The sequence below is a fragment of the Corvus cornix genome, chromosome 19, assembly GCF_000738735.6.
Source record: "Corvus cornix cornix isolate S_Up_H32 chromosome 19, ASM73873v5, whole genome shotgun sequence".
NCBI classification, from domain to species: Eukaryota; Metazoa; Chordata; class Aves; order Passeriformes; family Corvidae; genus Corvus; species Corvus cornix.
The window spans coordinates 367750-381023 of NC_046348.1; the positions used below are offsets into that span (position 1 = coordinate 367750).

General features: G+C 52.5%; 1 protein-coding gene across 1 annotated transcript in view; it reads right to left on the bottom strand.

The window, feature by feature from the left end:
* Window positions 1-5131: 5131 nt before the first annotated feature.
* TSPOAP1 (TSPO associated protein 1) overlaps window positions 5132-13274 on the bottom strand; it is a 66447-nt gene continuing 58304 nt past the window's right edge. The window contains 3 exon segments of the mRNA XM_039562717.1: window positions 5132-5219; window positions 8810-8869; window positions 11989-12117. Of these exon segments, the coding sequence (XP_039418651.1) occupies window positions 8843-8869; window positions 11989-12117 (156 nt within the window). The 3' untranslated portion in view covers window positions 5132-5219; window positions 8810-8842.

Here is a 13274-nt window from a genome sequence, read left to right on the forward strand (position 1 = left end):
TCTATACCCCCGGAGACACTGCAGCGCCCAGCACTCCCCATCCCACTCCTGACGTGCTCTGCCCCGTGTCCCCTGGGGGTCCACGAGAGCTGCTCCTTCTTCCTGTGCAGGAGGAGGCATTGGGATGATGGACGAACAGGCAAACAGGCATCAGCCTCCAGCTGCTGGTCTGGAGCACGGGCAGCACAAAGTGCTGTTGCTCCTGGAGCTCAGCTGGCAAAGCATCTCCTCTCCCTGCCCCAGAGCAAAAGCATCTGATGGACAAATCTTTGCCATGCTGACAGGGCAGAGGGATACTGCTGGTTCAGTGGGGGATGTGTTTGAGCACAGAGCTGTACAGGGAGGCAAAGGAGCTGCTCCTCATCTCCTCCTCACTGCACATTGCAATTGTGTTTGCCCTCATGGATCAAAACTCCTTGGATCAGCAGCACAGACTGGGGGCAACCAAGTTCCTGCCAGGGCTCCCAGGCCTGGGTGGATGAAGGACTTTACCTGGCCTCTGCCCTGCACGGACACCCCAGGACCCACAGGTGGTGCAGTGCCTCTGGCAGTGACTTGGCAGCTGTGCCCACCCCCAGAGCTGGGATCCACCATCCCCATCCCCAAAGCTGCCTTCTTGCAAGTGGAGCTGTGCACTGACACTGGTCCTGGTCCTTTAATGTTTTAAAGAAAATCAGCAAGGCAAATTACAAATCTTGCAGTGAGGCCCAGGTGAGGCTGGTCCTGTTTGCAGACTGGTTTTGACAACCTGGAGGGAATCCACCTGGAGCCCAGGAGAAAGCTGGGTTTGGTCAGCCTGGAGGGAAGAAGGCTCTGGAAGCCTTACTGTTGACTTTGACTGTCTCATGGAAGGGCTGCAGAGCAGACAGAGCTGTTCAGAGTACCCAGGGATGGGACAAGGGGTAATGGCACGTGGTGCTGCCAAGAAAATTCCCAATAATGTAAGAAAACACCCAGGATAGTGGTGAAGTGCTGGGACAGGGCCCAGAACAGAGGTGGGGTCTGCATCCCTGGGGATAACGCTCCCTTGGATGAGACCCTGGGCAACCTCCCCTGGCCTTCAAGGTGACCCTGACCTCAGAGACTCAGGAGGTGCCTCCAGCCCACCCCTTTCTTTGTGTGAGACGGAAGCAGAGAGTCTGCCTGAGGTCCCAGCACCAGCTCCAGCGCCAGCACCAGCTCCAGCTCCAGCACCAAAACCAGCACCAGCACCAGCTCCAGCACCAGAACCAGCACCAGGTCCAGCACCAGAACCAGCACCAGCTCCAGCATCAAAACCAGCACCAGCACCAGCTCCAGCACCAGCACCAGCTCCAGCACCAAAACCAGCAGCTTGCACAACAGAGACCATGGCACGCCTTGTCCACACTCTTGTGCAAAGGGGCAGAGCTGGTGGGTTTGCAAAGCCATGCTCTGAGTCCTTCCCCTGCTGTGTCAGCACCAGATAGAGGAGAAGGATGAGGATTTTCGAAGGCTCCGGACGTTAGTGCGTGTCAGTGCTGATAACTGTGTTTCACAACTAGGAACTTAATTCAGAGAATCACAGAATGGTTTGGCTTGGGACAGACCTTACAGACCAAGTTCCACCCCCTGCCGTGGGCAGGGACGCCTTTCACTATCCCAGGCTGCTCCAAGCCCCGTCCAACCTGGCCTTGGACACTTCCAGGGCTGGGGCAGCCACTGGAACCTGCGCCAGGGAAGCCCTTTCTTCCTCCCAGGGAACAATTCCTTCCCAATATCCCATCCAGCCCTGCCCTCTGGCACTGGGAAGCCATTCCCTGGGTCCTCTCCAGCTCTCCTGGAGCCCCTTTAGGCACTGGAAGGGGCTCTGAGCTCTCCCTGGAGCCTTCTCCTCTCCAGGTGAACACCCCCAGCTCTCCCAGCCCGGCTCCAGAGCAGAGGGGCTCCAGCTCTCAGGGCAGCTCCATGGCCTCCTGCTGTTGGCCCCAGGGCTGGAGCAGCTCTGCAGGTGGGGTCTCACCTGAGCAGGGCAGAGGGGCAGATTCCCCCCTCCCCTTTTGCCCACGCTGGGGATCAGCGCAGGGCACGGGGGGTTTCTGACACCCGTGGCTACAGCACATCCATGGCAGGGGTTTGGAACCAGATGACCTTAATGTCCCTCCCAGCCCAGGCCATTCTGTGACTCTGTGTTGAGCTTCTCATCCACCAGCACCTCCAAGTCCTTCTCCTCAAGGCAGCTTTCCATCCATCCATCCATCCATCCTCTTCCCAGCCTGTGTTTGTGTTTGGGATTGCCCCAACTCCCATGCAGGACCTTTTACTTGGCCTTGTTGAGTGTCATGAGTTTTGCACAGCTCCACCTCTGCAGCCTGTCCAGGCCCTTTTCCTCCTTTTCCTGGATGCCCATCTCTGCCCTCCAGTGTGTGACCCCAGCACGCAGCTTCGTGTCACCAGGACACTGCCTAGAGTGCCCATGAGCCACTTTGTCACCGGGAAAGATGTTAAACACACCAACCCCTATACCAGCCCCTGAGAAACACCACCAAACTGCTCTCAAAAAAAAAAAAAAAAAAAGAATTGTTCTCCAACTGCCTCAGAAACCATGGAAGTGGGGGTTGTGAGATGCTTTGTCTCTTGAACATTTACTTTCCTGGGAGACTGTGACCCTGCTCCCAGATCATGGTGACTGGGAAAGGCCACAGGTCTGGCTGAGCCTTCTGGTGAGCACCAACACAAGCACCAAACCCTCGTACTCAGAGAGCACATGCTGCTCCTCTGAGAATGCAAACAGGAGTACGTTGATGCCACCAGCAGCTCCCCTGAGCAGAGAGGTGCCATCCACACCTGGGCTGTAGCACAGCGATTAGAAGCAGAGGATGCAAAGCAGAACATCTGGATTATATATTTATTTTGCCTTTTTTTTTTTTGTTCCTTGTAGCCTTTCGTGTTTAGCTATAACAGCTGGAAGCTGTTAATCTTAAATCTTTCTTGTGGAGACTTCTCTGAGCTTTGCTGCACAGCCTGCCTGGTGTTGGGGAACCAACCCAACTAGGGAGACTTTGCTGAATGATAGGCCTGGGTCTATCACAGCGAAATTTAAAGGAGGCACACACAGCACACACCTTGTGGCCCCAGGGGCTCAGCTGGGCAGCGAGGATGGAAGCACCAGTAGTGAGGGAGCCAGGCAGGCACTGGCTGCATGGGGCCTCTGGCTCTGGGCACACCCCAGAACATTCTAGAGGCTGCTTTTCTTCCTAAAGGTTTTGTTCTTCAACTAATGCCCCGAGGAACTGATAAAAGCAGTGACAGTTTCTTTCAAAAGACCTTCAACAACTCACTTAGGAAACTCCAGTTGGTAAATTCAGTTAGAACAGCAACGACTTCCTCCGTGGGAGGACGGGCTGTAGATAAAGCTCTGGGCTGCTGATGAGTTTCATCACCGAGGCTGCTCCAGAAGCCATGGAAACTCCAGCAGAGCTGCAGCACTTCATCATTTCAAAGCCTTTGGTCTGTCCTTGCCCTGACTCCCATCCACCACAGGACATGGTGCCTCACTGCGGTATCAGGATCCTTATGGAATATTCTCTCTACAAGCAGCAGCTTCCCAAACAAGTCCTTCCTGCCAGGGGAATTCTGCAGAATCCCCACAAAATCCCAGAGTGACTTCTGGCACCTTGGCTGGATTCCCAGAGGCTCCAGGTGCAGGACCAATGCTCACACACCAGGGGAGTTGGGAGTGCAGGGTCCAGCCCAGGCACTCTGGGCAGCCTCGTGCCCACAGCCCTCCCTGGTGCCCTGCAGCCCCAGGGCTGCCCCCCTCACCTCACACCCAGGGCACCCACAGCCACATCTGTCCCTCCGAGAAGGGGACACAGAAGGTGGAGAACATCCTCAAGGTGCAGGTGATTGGTATAATCTCCCCACCCCCGTGAAGAAGCATCACTGAATCTTCGGCTTTTTTAAGGAAAATGTGTTTTTGTGAAAATAGACTTTATTATAATAAAATTTGATATTAAATAAAAACATACCATACCACCACCACTCGTGGCCGCTGTGCTGGCACCACTCACGGAGCTCACGGAACTGCCCTGCTCAGAACAAGGACCCACTGGAACATGCAGAGAAAGAAACATGGGAGGGACAGAAACCATGGCATACAGAACCCTCCGTGCTTGGGCAGGGCTGTGTCTCAGCTGCAGGAACACATCACCTCCTATGAAAACAGAGCAAACTCCCCAGCCCTGCTCTCCCAGTGCTCTGCTCGGGAGCAGCTCACGGACACAGCCCAACGGAACCGTGGAGAGAGGCAGACGGACAAATAAATAAATAAATAAATAGGTAGATAAATAAATCAATCGATAAATAAATCGATAAAATAAATAATAAGGCGGAGTCCCCAGCCAGTGCATGGTCAAGGTGAACCAGGCAAGAGCAGCTGACAGCAGCCCACCCCCAGGCTGAAGAACCGACCCCCGCCGGGGCATCGCTCCTTCCTCCCCGGGGATCCTCGTGCTGGAAGCTGACTGAGGCAGTGTGGGATGCTCCGAGGCACAGCTGCAGATTTACAGGGTTACAGTACAAGTAAGAACTCACTCATCAGCCCAGAGACAGCGAAGGGGAGTCACAGAACAGAAAAGTGCAAACTTTCTTTGCAGGAAGTGAAGGAGTTGACACGACCTCCTTTGGAGCAGAGAAATACCAGGGTGTGGAGTACAGGGGATCTCTCCTAAGGGGCCGGGGCTTTGCTGGGAAAAGCCAGTTAGCTAACTTACAGCCAGAATATAATCCTTAAATTAAAATATTTACAGGGAACCGCTGCACCGAGGGCTGCATGGAGCAGGACACGCTGGATCCCGGAGCTGAGCCCTCACACCCCAGAGCCACTTCTTCCCCAGGGGGTCTCAGCTCCCACACCCTCCAGAGTTTTCTCTATTCAACACATACTTCTTCCCTATGAAAATAATCAGCTTATTGCAGAGGGCTTCTCCTGCACTCTCAGTCTCTGGGGCTGTGTGGGCAGCCCGGACGGAATAAACCCTTTGTTAGTTTTTCTTATTGGACCCAAGTTTTTTGAAGAGGTTTTTCCCTTTGAAGAAGAAGCCTCTCTTCTTTTTACTCTGCCCAGGTGCGTCACTGCAGGTGAGGAGGGCCAGCGATGCCTGCTCTGGACACTGCTCGCCCGGGACAAGGCAGGAAGGTGCTGGCGGAGGAGGAGATGGAGAGGAGTCACTCTGATCAACAGATCCATCTGGATTTAGCTGGGTGGGAAAGAGAAAAAACAAAAGACAAAAGCACAAGTTAGAACTGCTGGAGATCACACCAACATAGACCTCAGCCAGAGAACCTGGCCTTCTCCCCTCTATGCAGGTGCAGTTCCACTTAGGAAGTTTCCAGTGGATTTAAACTTTGTACCTACAACCCAGACCCTTCCTGAGCTAAGAACTCCTGAAATTCCTGAACTTTGGGCTAAGAACAGGACAGCACAAAAGACCCACTAACGACATAGTGAAAGATGCTGCTCCACAACTAAGTGAAGCAGCTCCTGAGAGCATGGATGGAGATAGGTACTGATGAATCCATGGATGCCTCAGCCACGGAGCCTGCTGGGCTCCCAGCATGTCTGGGACAGAAGCCAGGACATGAACAAAACCAAACTTCATAAGAACAAGGCCTCTGCAAAGACCTCCAGAAGATTGAGGAGACTGGCTAAGCCCTGAGGCTTCGCCACAGTGACTGCCATGGTAGGAGGAGGAACTGGGGGTCCTGCAAGGCTGCTCAGCATCCAGCAGATCCAGAGGCAGGAGGGGCAGGAGGCCAAGCCTGGTGCTCTGCAGTGGCACCAATGGAGCAGGACATGGAGAAGCCCTGGATCAAGCAGCACGTGGGAATGTTCCTGAGCCCCTGAGTGTCTGAGAAAGTTCACTGGGATCCACCAGTCTCAAATGGTGCTGTTCCCTTTGGAATGGGCTTTTGGAAATCAGGATGTGCCCTAGTCCTGGGCTCAGTTTCCTCTTCCTAACACACTGACAGGTCAGTTCCCAGCAGCAGCCTTCCTTCCACGATCTCCTCTCACTAGGCTGAGGTGTCCAGACAGTGACAATTACCAATCTGGCAGGTCAAGCTTTCCCAAGAGGCTGCAAAGTTCCTCAGGGAAGAGGCTCTGGGTTTCTGAGGCCCAGGAGAGCCTTAGTCTCATTGCCTTCTCTTCCACACAGCTTTCACAAACCAGAAGCTTCCAAGCTCCAGCTGTACATCCTGTCTTGGCATTACCCAAAACACAGGGTGAGAGTGGCTGGAGCTGTGCCAGGAAAAGAGCCCTCTGGACGCTGGAACATCACACCCTCAGCATCTCTCTGCCTGGGCTCCAGTGAGTCCCTCACAGGTCTGCAGCAGCCACAGCCCCCAGAGGGAACGTGAGACGGTGACAGTGGCAGCAGGACCCTCTGCCTGAGGTGGAAGCACTCCTGAAGATCAGACACCAGCCAGGAACTGTGTGAGGATCCCAGCAGCCTCCCCTGGGCAGGGCTGGATGTGCCTGGTCCCGGTCCCGCTCTGTGTCCAGGGCAAGCAGCTGAACAAGGCAGAGGCACAGCCAGAGCACAGCTGCCTCCCTCCAGCCCAGCCACGCTCACGTGCTGTGGGGACTTTATAAATAAAGCCTCCTGGGTGGAAAGTCAAAGCACGCCTGCTCTGTCACCCTGCTGCTGGGTCAGCACCCCCCTCCTGCGGGACCAGGAGCACCCAGTGGCTGTGGCCTGTCCTCCCCTCACGGGTGGAAGCTGTGCTGGTCCGGGCTGCTGCAGGAGTGAAGCACTTCCGGCCCAGGGTGAGCAGAAACCTCTGCTCTGGGTCAGACTCAGCACCTGCAATACCCATGGAGTCAGTCCTGAGCGTGCAGGAGCACAGGGAGCTCCGTCTTGGAGAGAATTTGTGACCCCTCCCAACTCCACAAAGCTGAGAGTCAACTTCTGCCTCACAGCAGTGACTGAACTGTGCCAGAGGCATCAGACTCTCCCTTACCTGAACTACAGGACAGAGCTGGAACTCCTCTGTGCCTTTTTCCACGACAGTAACCAGTCCCACGATTGACTTGTCCTGAGCTCACAGTCTCTGTTCACCTGAAAATGTTCCTTTTCAGGTACTCCTGCAACACTCCAGGTGTGCAGCACGGTGCCCAAAGGCCAGCAGGACACGCTGCAGGATGTCACACATGCTGAGGGATGGCCCAGGCTGGCCCTTGGGAAAGCTGCACTCTGCCTGCAAGGTCCACTCCAAGCAATGCTGCAGCAGCAACTGCAACCTCTGGCTGTCCTGGCAGCTCCCTTGTGCACGAACAGCACTTGATGCTGACAACCCCAGTGTTAGCCAGGTCTGAGGAGTCTGGGAATACACCTGAATGAATCCAGATGAACCTTCTGCAGCCAGAAATGCAAGATTCATGGAAGCAAAGAGAAAAAGAAAGCCAGGTAAAGGCTAACTTGGAGCCCACTGTCTTAGCTGGGAGCAAGAGAAAGAATCCCCAGGTTCTGCTCCAGAAACTATTTATGATTTGTGCAACAAAGAATCCTTGGATGAAATGCCCAAGAACACCAGGCTAACGTCAGACGGGGCTCACCAATACTCAGGGGGTGATGTGGGAGGGATGTAAAGGCCCGTGTGCAGCCAGGGCAGTGGAGGCTCTGTCCATGCACCACTGGAAAACACTTTTTGGGTAAAGGTAGAACAGTTTCAGGGCAGACCTGAAGTGGCCCCACAAACAATTTCTCCTGCAGAGTCGTGCACGAAAAGCCCTGTGCAAACAGAGGCAGGTACCCAACCCTACTTGCAAAGTCACAATTATTTACTGGAGTAAGAACACTGCAGCACCAATGGCATTGCCAAATATCAAACAGCTGGAAGGAAGTGACAGTTTCCTGTCTGGCTGGAAGTCCTGCTGTGGATTCCCAGCCGTGGAATATGATGCCCAGGCGGCAGAGTTCCACACACAGAGGCACATGTACAGATATCACACACACAAACATGTACAGATAGCCTCAGAGTCTCTATGTGGCAGAAAAGCAACAGAACCAGTTCACAGATTCACCTGGTAACAGAAAAATCATACTAAAATTGGGGGTTCTTCTCTAAGAGAAACAAAGGAAAAACTGCCCTGTCAAGATCCTCATACAAGTTATTAGAGTGATAAAGAAGAGTGATGTCAGTTTTCAGGAGTGGTTTTAGTGCTCTCTCAGGTGTTACTGATTAACACCATTTCTGGAAAACATTTGAAACTAAGGAAAACAAAGACTGTTCCCACTGCCCCCCAAAACCAGGGGTCTCACCCACCCAGCCCCAGAACAATTATCCACACAACGTTGGTTTTAGGGACTAAATGTTACTGTTTTCTTAAATTGATGGCGGGCAGGGGTTTTTCAGGACTATTCTCAGGAAGGAGTAAAATCCAGAAGGAAAAAACCCCAGGCTGACCATGAAGTGTGCTCAGACTGAGGAGGATCTTGCAAAGGCCAAACGAAGCTTTGGCTGTTGATGTGAACAGAAGGGCCAAGCTGAATTATAAAGCAGGTCCTTCCCAAACCTGAATATGCAACACAGTCCCATCCTGGTCCCCAAAACCACCAGATAATTGTTCCAACCAACTGCACCTCATGTGCTGAATGGTTTATCTTTAACACAACCCGCGTGGCAGTGAAAGGTCTGACATCAGACCTGAAGGTGGATTTGCCACCACAGCCCCACACCAGCCCCAAACCAGCCTGTCAAACTACAAGCAAGAAAAGGAGCCAACTCCAGGCACAGGAGCCTTTGAGGTGCTGGGCTGGGTGGGAGGTTGAAGGTCTCACACACTTACATGGTTGCTCTCTCTATGTATCATTCATATCTATCATTGGACTCTTCTCTTCCTCATTCTCTGAAGAAAAGAACCGTCCCGGGTGCGTAACACAGGCAGAAATAAATACATGAAATCAATTAGAATCAAACACTTTCTGCAGGTGCTTTACAATCAGTCTTTGACAGAAACTGCATGTTACTGATGGAAAAATATTCCATCAGCAGGAACAGCGTTAAAGCAGCTGCTCTGAGCTGGTAAGCATGAGTGTTTTGGGCCCTGGTTGTGACCAGAACTTCTTGGATCCTCTTCTTTGTGCTGTTTTTGTTTGCCTGTTTAATCCCCAAATATTGTCAGTTTGTAAGTTCAATTGCTTCACCTTTTCAGTTGCCGGCATTTTAAGATTTACTCAGGAATAATTCAAAATGATCCACCTTCCCCAGTTCAATTTGGAAATAAATTGTCCTTATTCTCAGGCCTTTGGTAGGGCAGCAGGGAGAAGGGAAGTGAGAAGAACAGACAAGGTGAGAACATCACATCCAAGAAGTTACAAGTGATTTAAAAATCACTCATGGAGAAGCTTCTGTTGCAACTGGAATGAACTGTAACGGAGTCCAAAGCTCTGCCATGGTGCACACACATCCCCCCCTGAGGTGCCAGGGCTCAAGCTGGGACTGGGAATTTGCAGGGAGTCTGCTCTGCCAACAGCAAATTGAACAAACCAGTTTTCCTTAACTCTGTGGGGTGAAAGTGCCACAGGAATTTGTAAAGCCTCAGGCATGGCTGTATCACAGGGAGAGTTCATTCCAGCTCAGAGATGGATATGGAATATGTCTGTTTTACAGGAGGTTTTTCCTTCTGCCTTCCCCATGAGGTTTTCTGCCCACATGCTGGGATGCTGTGATTGCTGTGACAGCCAAAACCACCGTGGGGTTGGGTCCTGTCTCCTCAGGAATCACTAAACACACTTAAATGCAGTTAATTAATACCCATTTGGCTCTGAGCAGGGTAAATACACCACTTTTAACAGGGGGAAAACATGCCCTTCCTGTTTGGAAGCTGTTTAGACAGGTCTGGATTGCAAAGCACAAGTGGGAGGAGTGCTGGAGTGCTGAGCCAGAATCCCCTGGGACAGGGATCCAGGGGAAGCAGGGAGGCAGCAGGACAGGAGCCAGGCTGGCACGATGCAGAAGCAGCCAAAGCACAGTCATGCCTAGAGAGTTCAAGCTAATTCCCACTGAAATAAAATTGGTTTAATCATCATCATCTGAATTCTCCAAGCCCCCAGACTACAGAGACCAGCAGTTCATGGATCAGGAGAGTACCAAAAGTACCAAATCCAACAGGTTCCTGCTCTGTGCACCCAAAGTCAGAGCCAGTGCAAGGGGAAGCTCCCTTGGATCTCAGGCACAGAGGACTGGAGACAAATGGAAAGGTCTGAAGGGCAGGCAAGCCTGAAATGTGTCTATTTTATATGGGTTGTTTTTTACACACCTGAAAGGTGCTTCTGGGTAAAAAATGTCATGGAACACAGGAAAAGAGCTTCCAAGCTTCAGCATGCAGGGATATGTGGGCCAAAGTGCTGCCCAGGGGTTCAGTCACCCACTGAACTCAGCAGCAGTGGACAGCAGAGAGGAAAGTGGGTTTGGCTTTGCAAACCCTTCACACCTGCAAGTGGCAGACAAGGTTACCTGAACCCCCTCGCTTCCTGGGAGGACCTGGGCTGGAATAACGACCCCTGGAATCTGAAACAGGCCCTGTGGCTGCTGGTTGATGCCAGAGGGAAGGGGAAGATCTGCAATAAATTACACTTGGAATTCCACCGTTCATTTTACTGGTTGAGGTCTCCTTTGGCACCCTCTATTTCAACAGATGAGTAAATTGGTAAGAGTAAATAATTTTGAGAGGGAAACTGAAGAAAGAACCCCACTCTGCATCCTTGTTAACCCCCAGGGAGGCTGGACTTGGGTGACCTCAGGGCTCTTAAACCCTGGCAGTAAGAACTGATTAGCCTATGATTCCCCAGCAAGGATCAGTACCCTCAACAGGGTAGTACAAGGATCCCAGAGAGCTGCTGAGGTCAGAAGATGATCCAACGAACAGCCCACAGACCTCATTTCCTGAGCCAGGCTGCTCTGCCCGAGAAGGCATCAAGGCTGGAGTGCAAATCCTATACCCACAAAGCCTGGAATGCCTGGAAGCAAGGGATGGGGCTGAGGTGAAGGGAGACCAAGCAGCATTTGAAGATGGATACAGAGAACAGGAAGAGCTGAGCATGAAAAAAGGCCAAGGAATGCTGCAGAGAGCTGGAAAGCTGGGATGGCACCAGGGGGGAGTTCAACAGAGCAGGATTCAGGGATTCAGGGCCACCTACTCCTCTAAGGATGGCTCAAAGCCAACCTGCTCCCACTCATGTGGGTCTGGCACCACATGACAGTGCCAACAACCTCCCAAGAACGACTGAAGGTTGAGCCCATGTGAGCTGGACCAAGCTGGGTCCCTCCTGCCTCCACTCCAGAGTGGGACAGCACAGGAGGTCCATGAATGACAAAGGAGCTGCTACACTTTTGGCCTCAGCTGCTGACATGACCCCAATCTCCCACTTAAGCCTTTATTCCAAAAGTCTCAGCAACATATGCAAGGGATTAATTTAACCTTTGAATTCCCTGCCTCTGGGGCATGCTTTTGAAACCGTAGGATCCATCCCACAGATCTGTTTGGGAAACTCCTCAGGGTGTTTTGAATTTATCCAGAAGCACCTCAGCCTGGATTAACATGTCTCTAGCTTGGGGTGGATGGAAGAACATTGGTATTAGGGTGTTGCTAATTCCAGAACTCTCTGGCATGGATATAACCATATTTGTGGAATTTCATGTGCCTGGGGAGCTAGCTGAACTTTGCATCCAATCGGATTTCCCCACGGACCTTTCAGTGGATCTAAACAATTTGCTGGTGGGATTTGAATGCTCTGTGCCCAGCTGAGCACACGGAGGCCCCAGCAGGTGGAGTTGTTTTGTGCCTCGTTCTGCACTACAGCAAATCTTTGGGAAGAGCTCCCAGCACTCCGTCAGGCATCTCCCGTGGGATGAACGGGCAGCATGCAGTAAGTTCAGTGATCCCATGGGTGCTGCATGCCATGCAATGCCCAGGCTCCAGACACATCCCAGCCTGGATGGCAGTGCCATGCAGTCACATCTCACCTGGCTCTCAGCACTCAGCGGAGAAGCTTCTTTATCTTTGGAGTGGAATTCCTCGGCCGTGTCTCCATCCAAAGGGACAGCTTCCAAGAAGTTGGATGGGACAAGCCCTCTCTGTTGGTTCAGCTCTCCCTGCAAGATCAACATTCAGTTCTCACATCAGCTTTCCTGGAGAAATGAATAACAACTCGAGGTGCAGTGCCCTACAGAGAAGGTGGGGCTGTGGGCTGAGACAAGTCCAGAACACATCCACGTTGGGAGGATCCTCAGCAAATTCCATAACTCGCCTCCTTGCTTAGTTGTGGAACAATTCAGAGCACAGAAACACAGAAGAGAGTAAAGCAAGAAGAGATGGCAGCAAGCTGTGACAAAGGTATTCCAGCAACATGGTGATTTCTACAAACTCAGAATCTCCACTACCATACTGGAATATGACTGTGCCACAGGCGCCCCAGAGGCCTTTGATTTGCCCTGGTATTTACTGATGTCTTTAAAGAACGAGGCAGTGCTGATACCATGTCCTGTAGGCACTGCATCCATGATCACAGAGGCCCAGAGCTGCATTACTGTATTCCTACAAACATGTCTCCAGTTCAACAGGACGTGGTTTGGCTGAGACAAAACCCACCCCAGCAATGCCGTCTGTCCAACACTATAAAAGGATCAAACAAAACATTCCCAGTGATGCCCTCAGACTTAACCTGGAGCTCAACCTCAAGTCTGATGTGTGAAGGCACACCGTTTCCCATGCAGGAAGAGAGAGGTGGATGATCCAAGGGCCAAGGCTCACGTAGGCACACAGCTGGAGGGCAGGCACAGCCCCAGGAACGTGTTTGCCTACTCGGATCACCATCCCAGCCTCTGACCCAAGTGTCCGAGTGCTGGTGAAATGCCAGCTCTGAGCAGGTGCTGGTTCAGCTGGTGTGTGCATGGAAAAATGCAGGCAAGGCTTTGGGAAACCTGCAGGCAACTGGTGCCAAAACATAAACTCAGAACCACTGGGATATTTAAAGGCCACGGAGCTGCTCCGAGGGCTGGAGCCCCTCTGCTCTGGAGCCAGGCTGGGATACCTTGGGGTGTTCACCTGGAGAGGAGAAGGCTCCAGGGAGACCTCAGAGCCCCTTCCAGTGCCTAAAGGACTCCAGGAGAGCTGGAGAGGGACTGGGGACAAGGCATGGAGGGACAGGACACAGGGAATGGCTCCCCACTGGCAGAGGGCAGGGCTGGATGGGATACTGGGAAGGAATTGTTCCCTGGGAGGGTGGGCAGGCCCTGGCACAGGGTGCCCA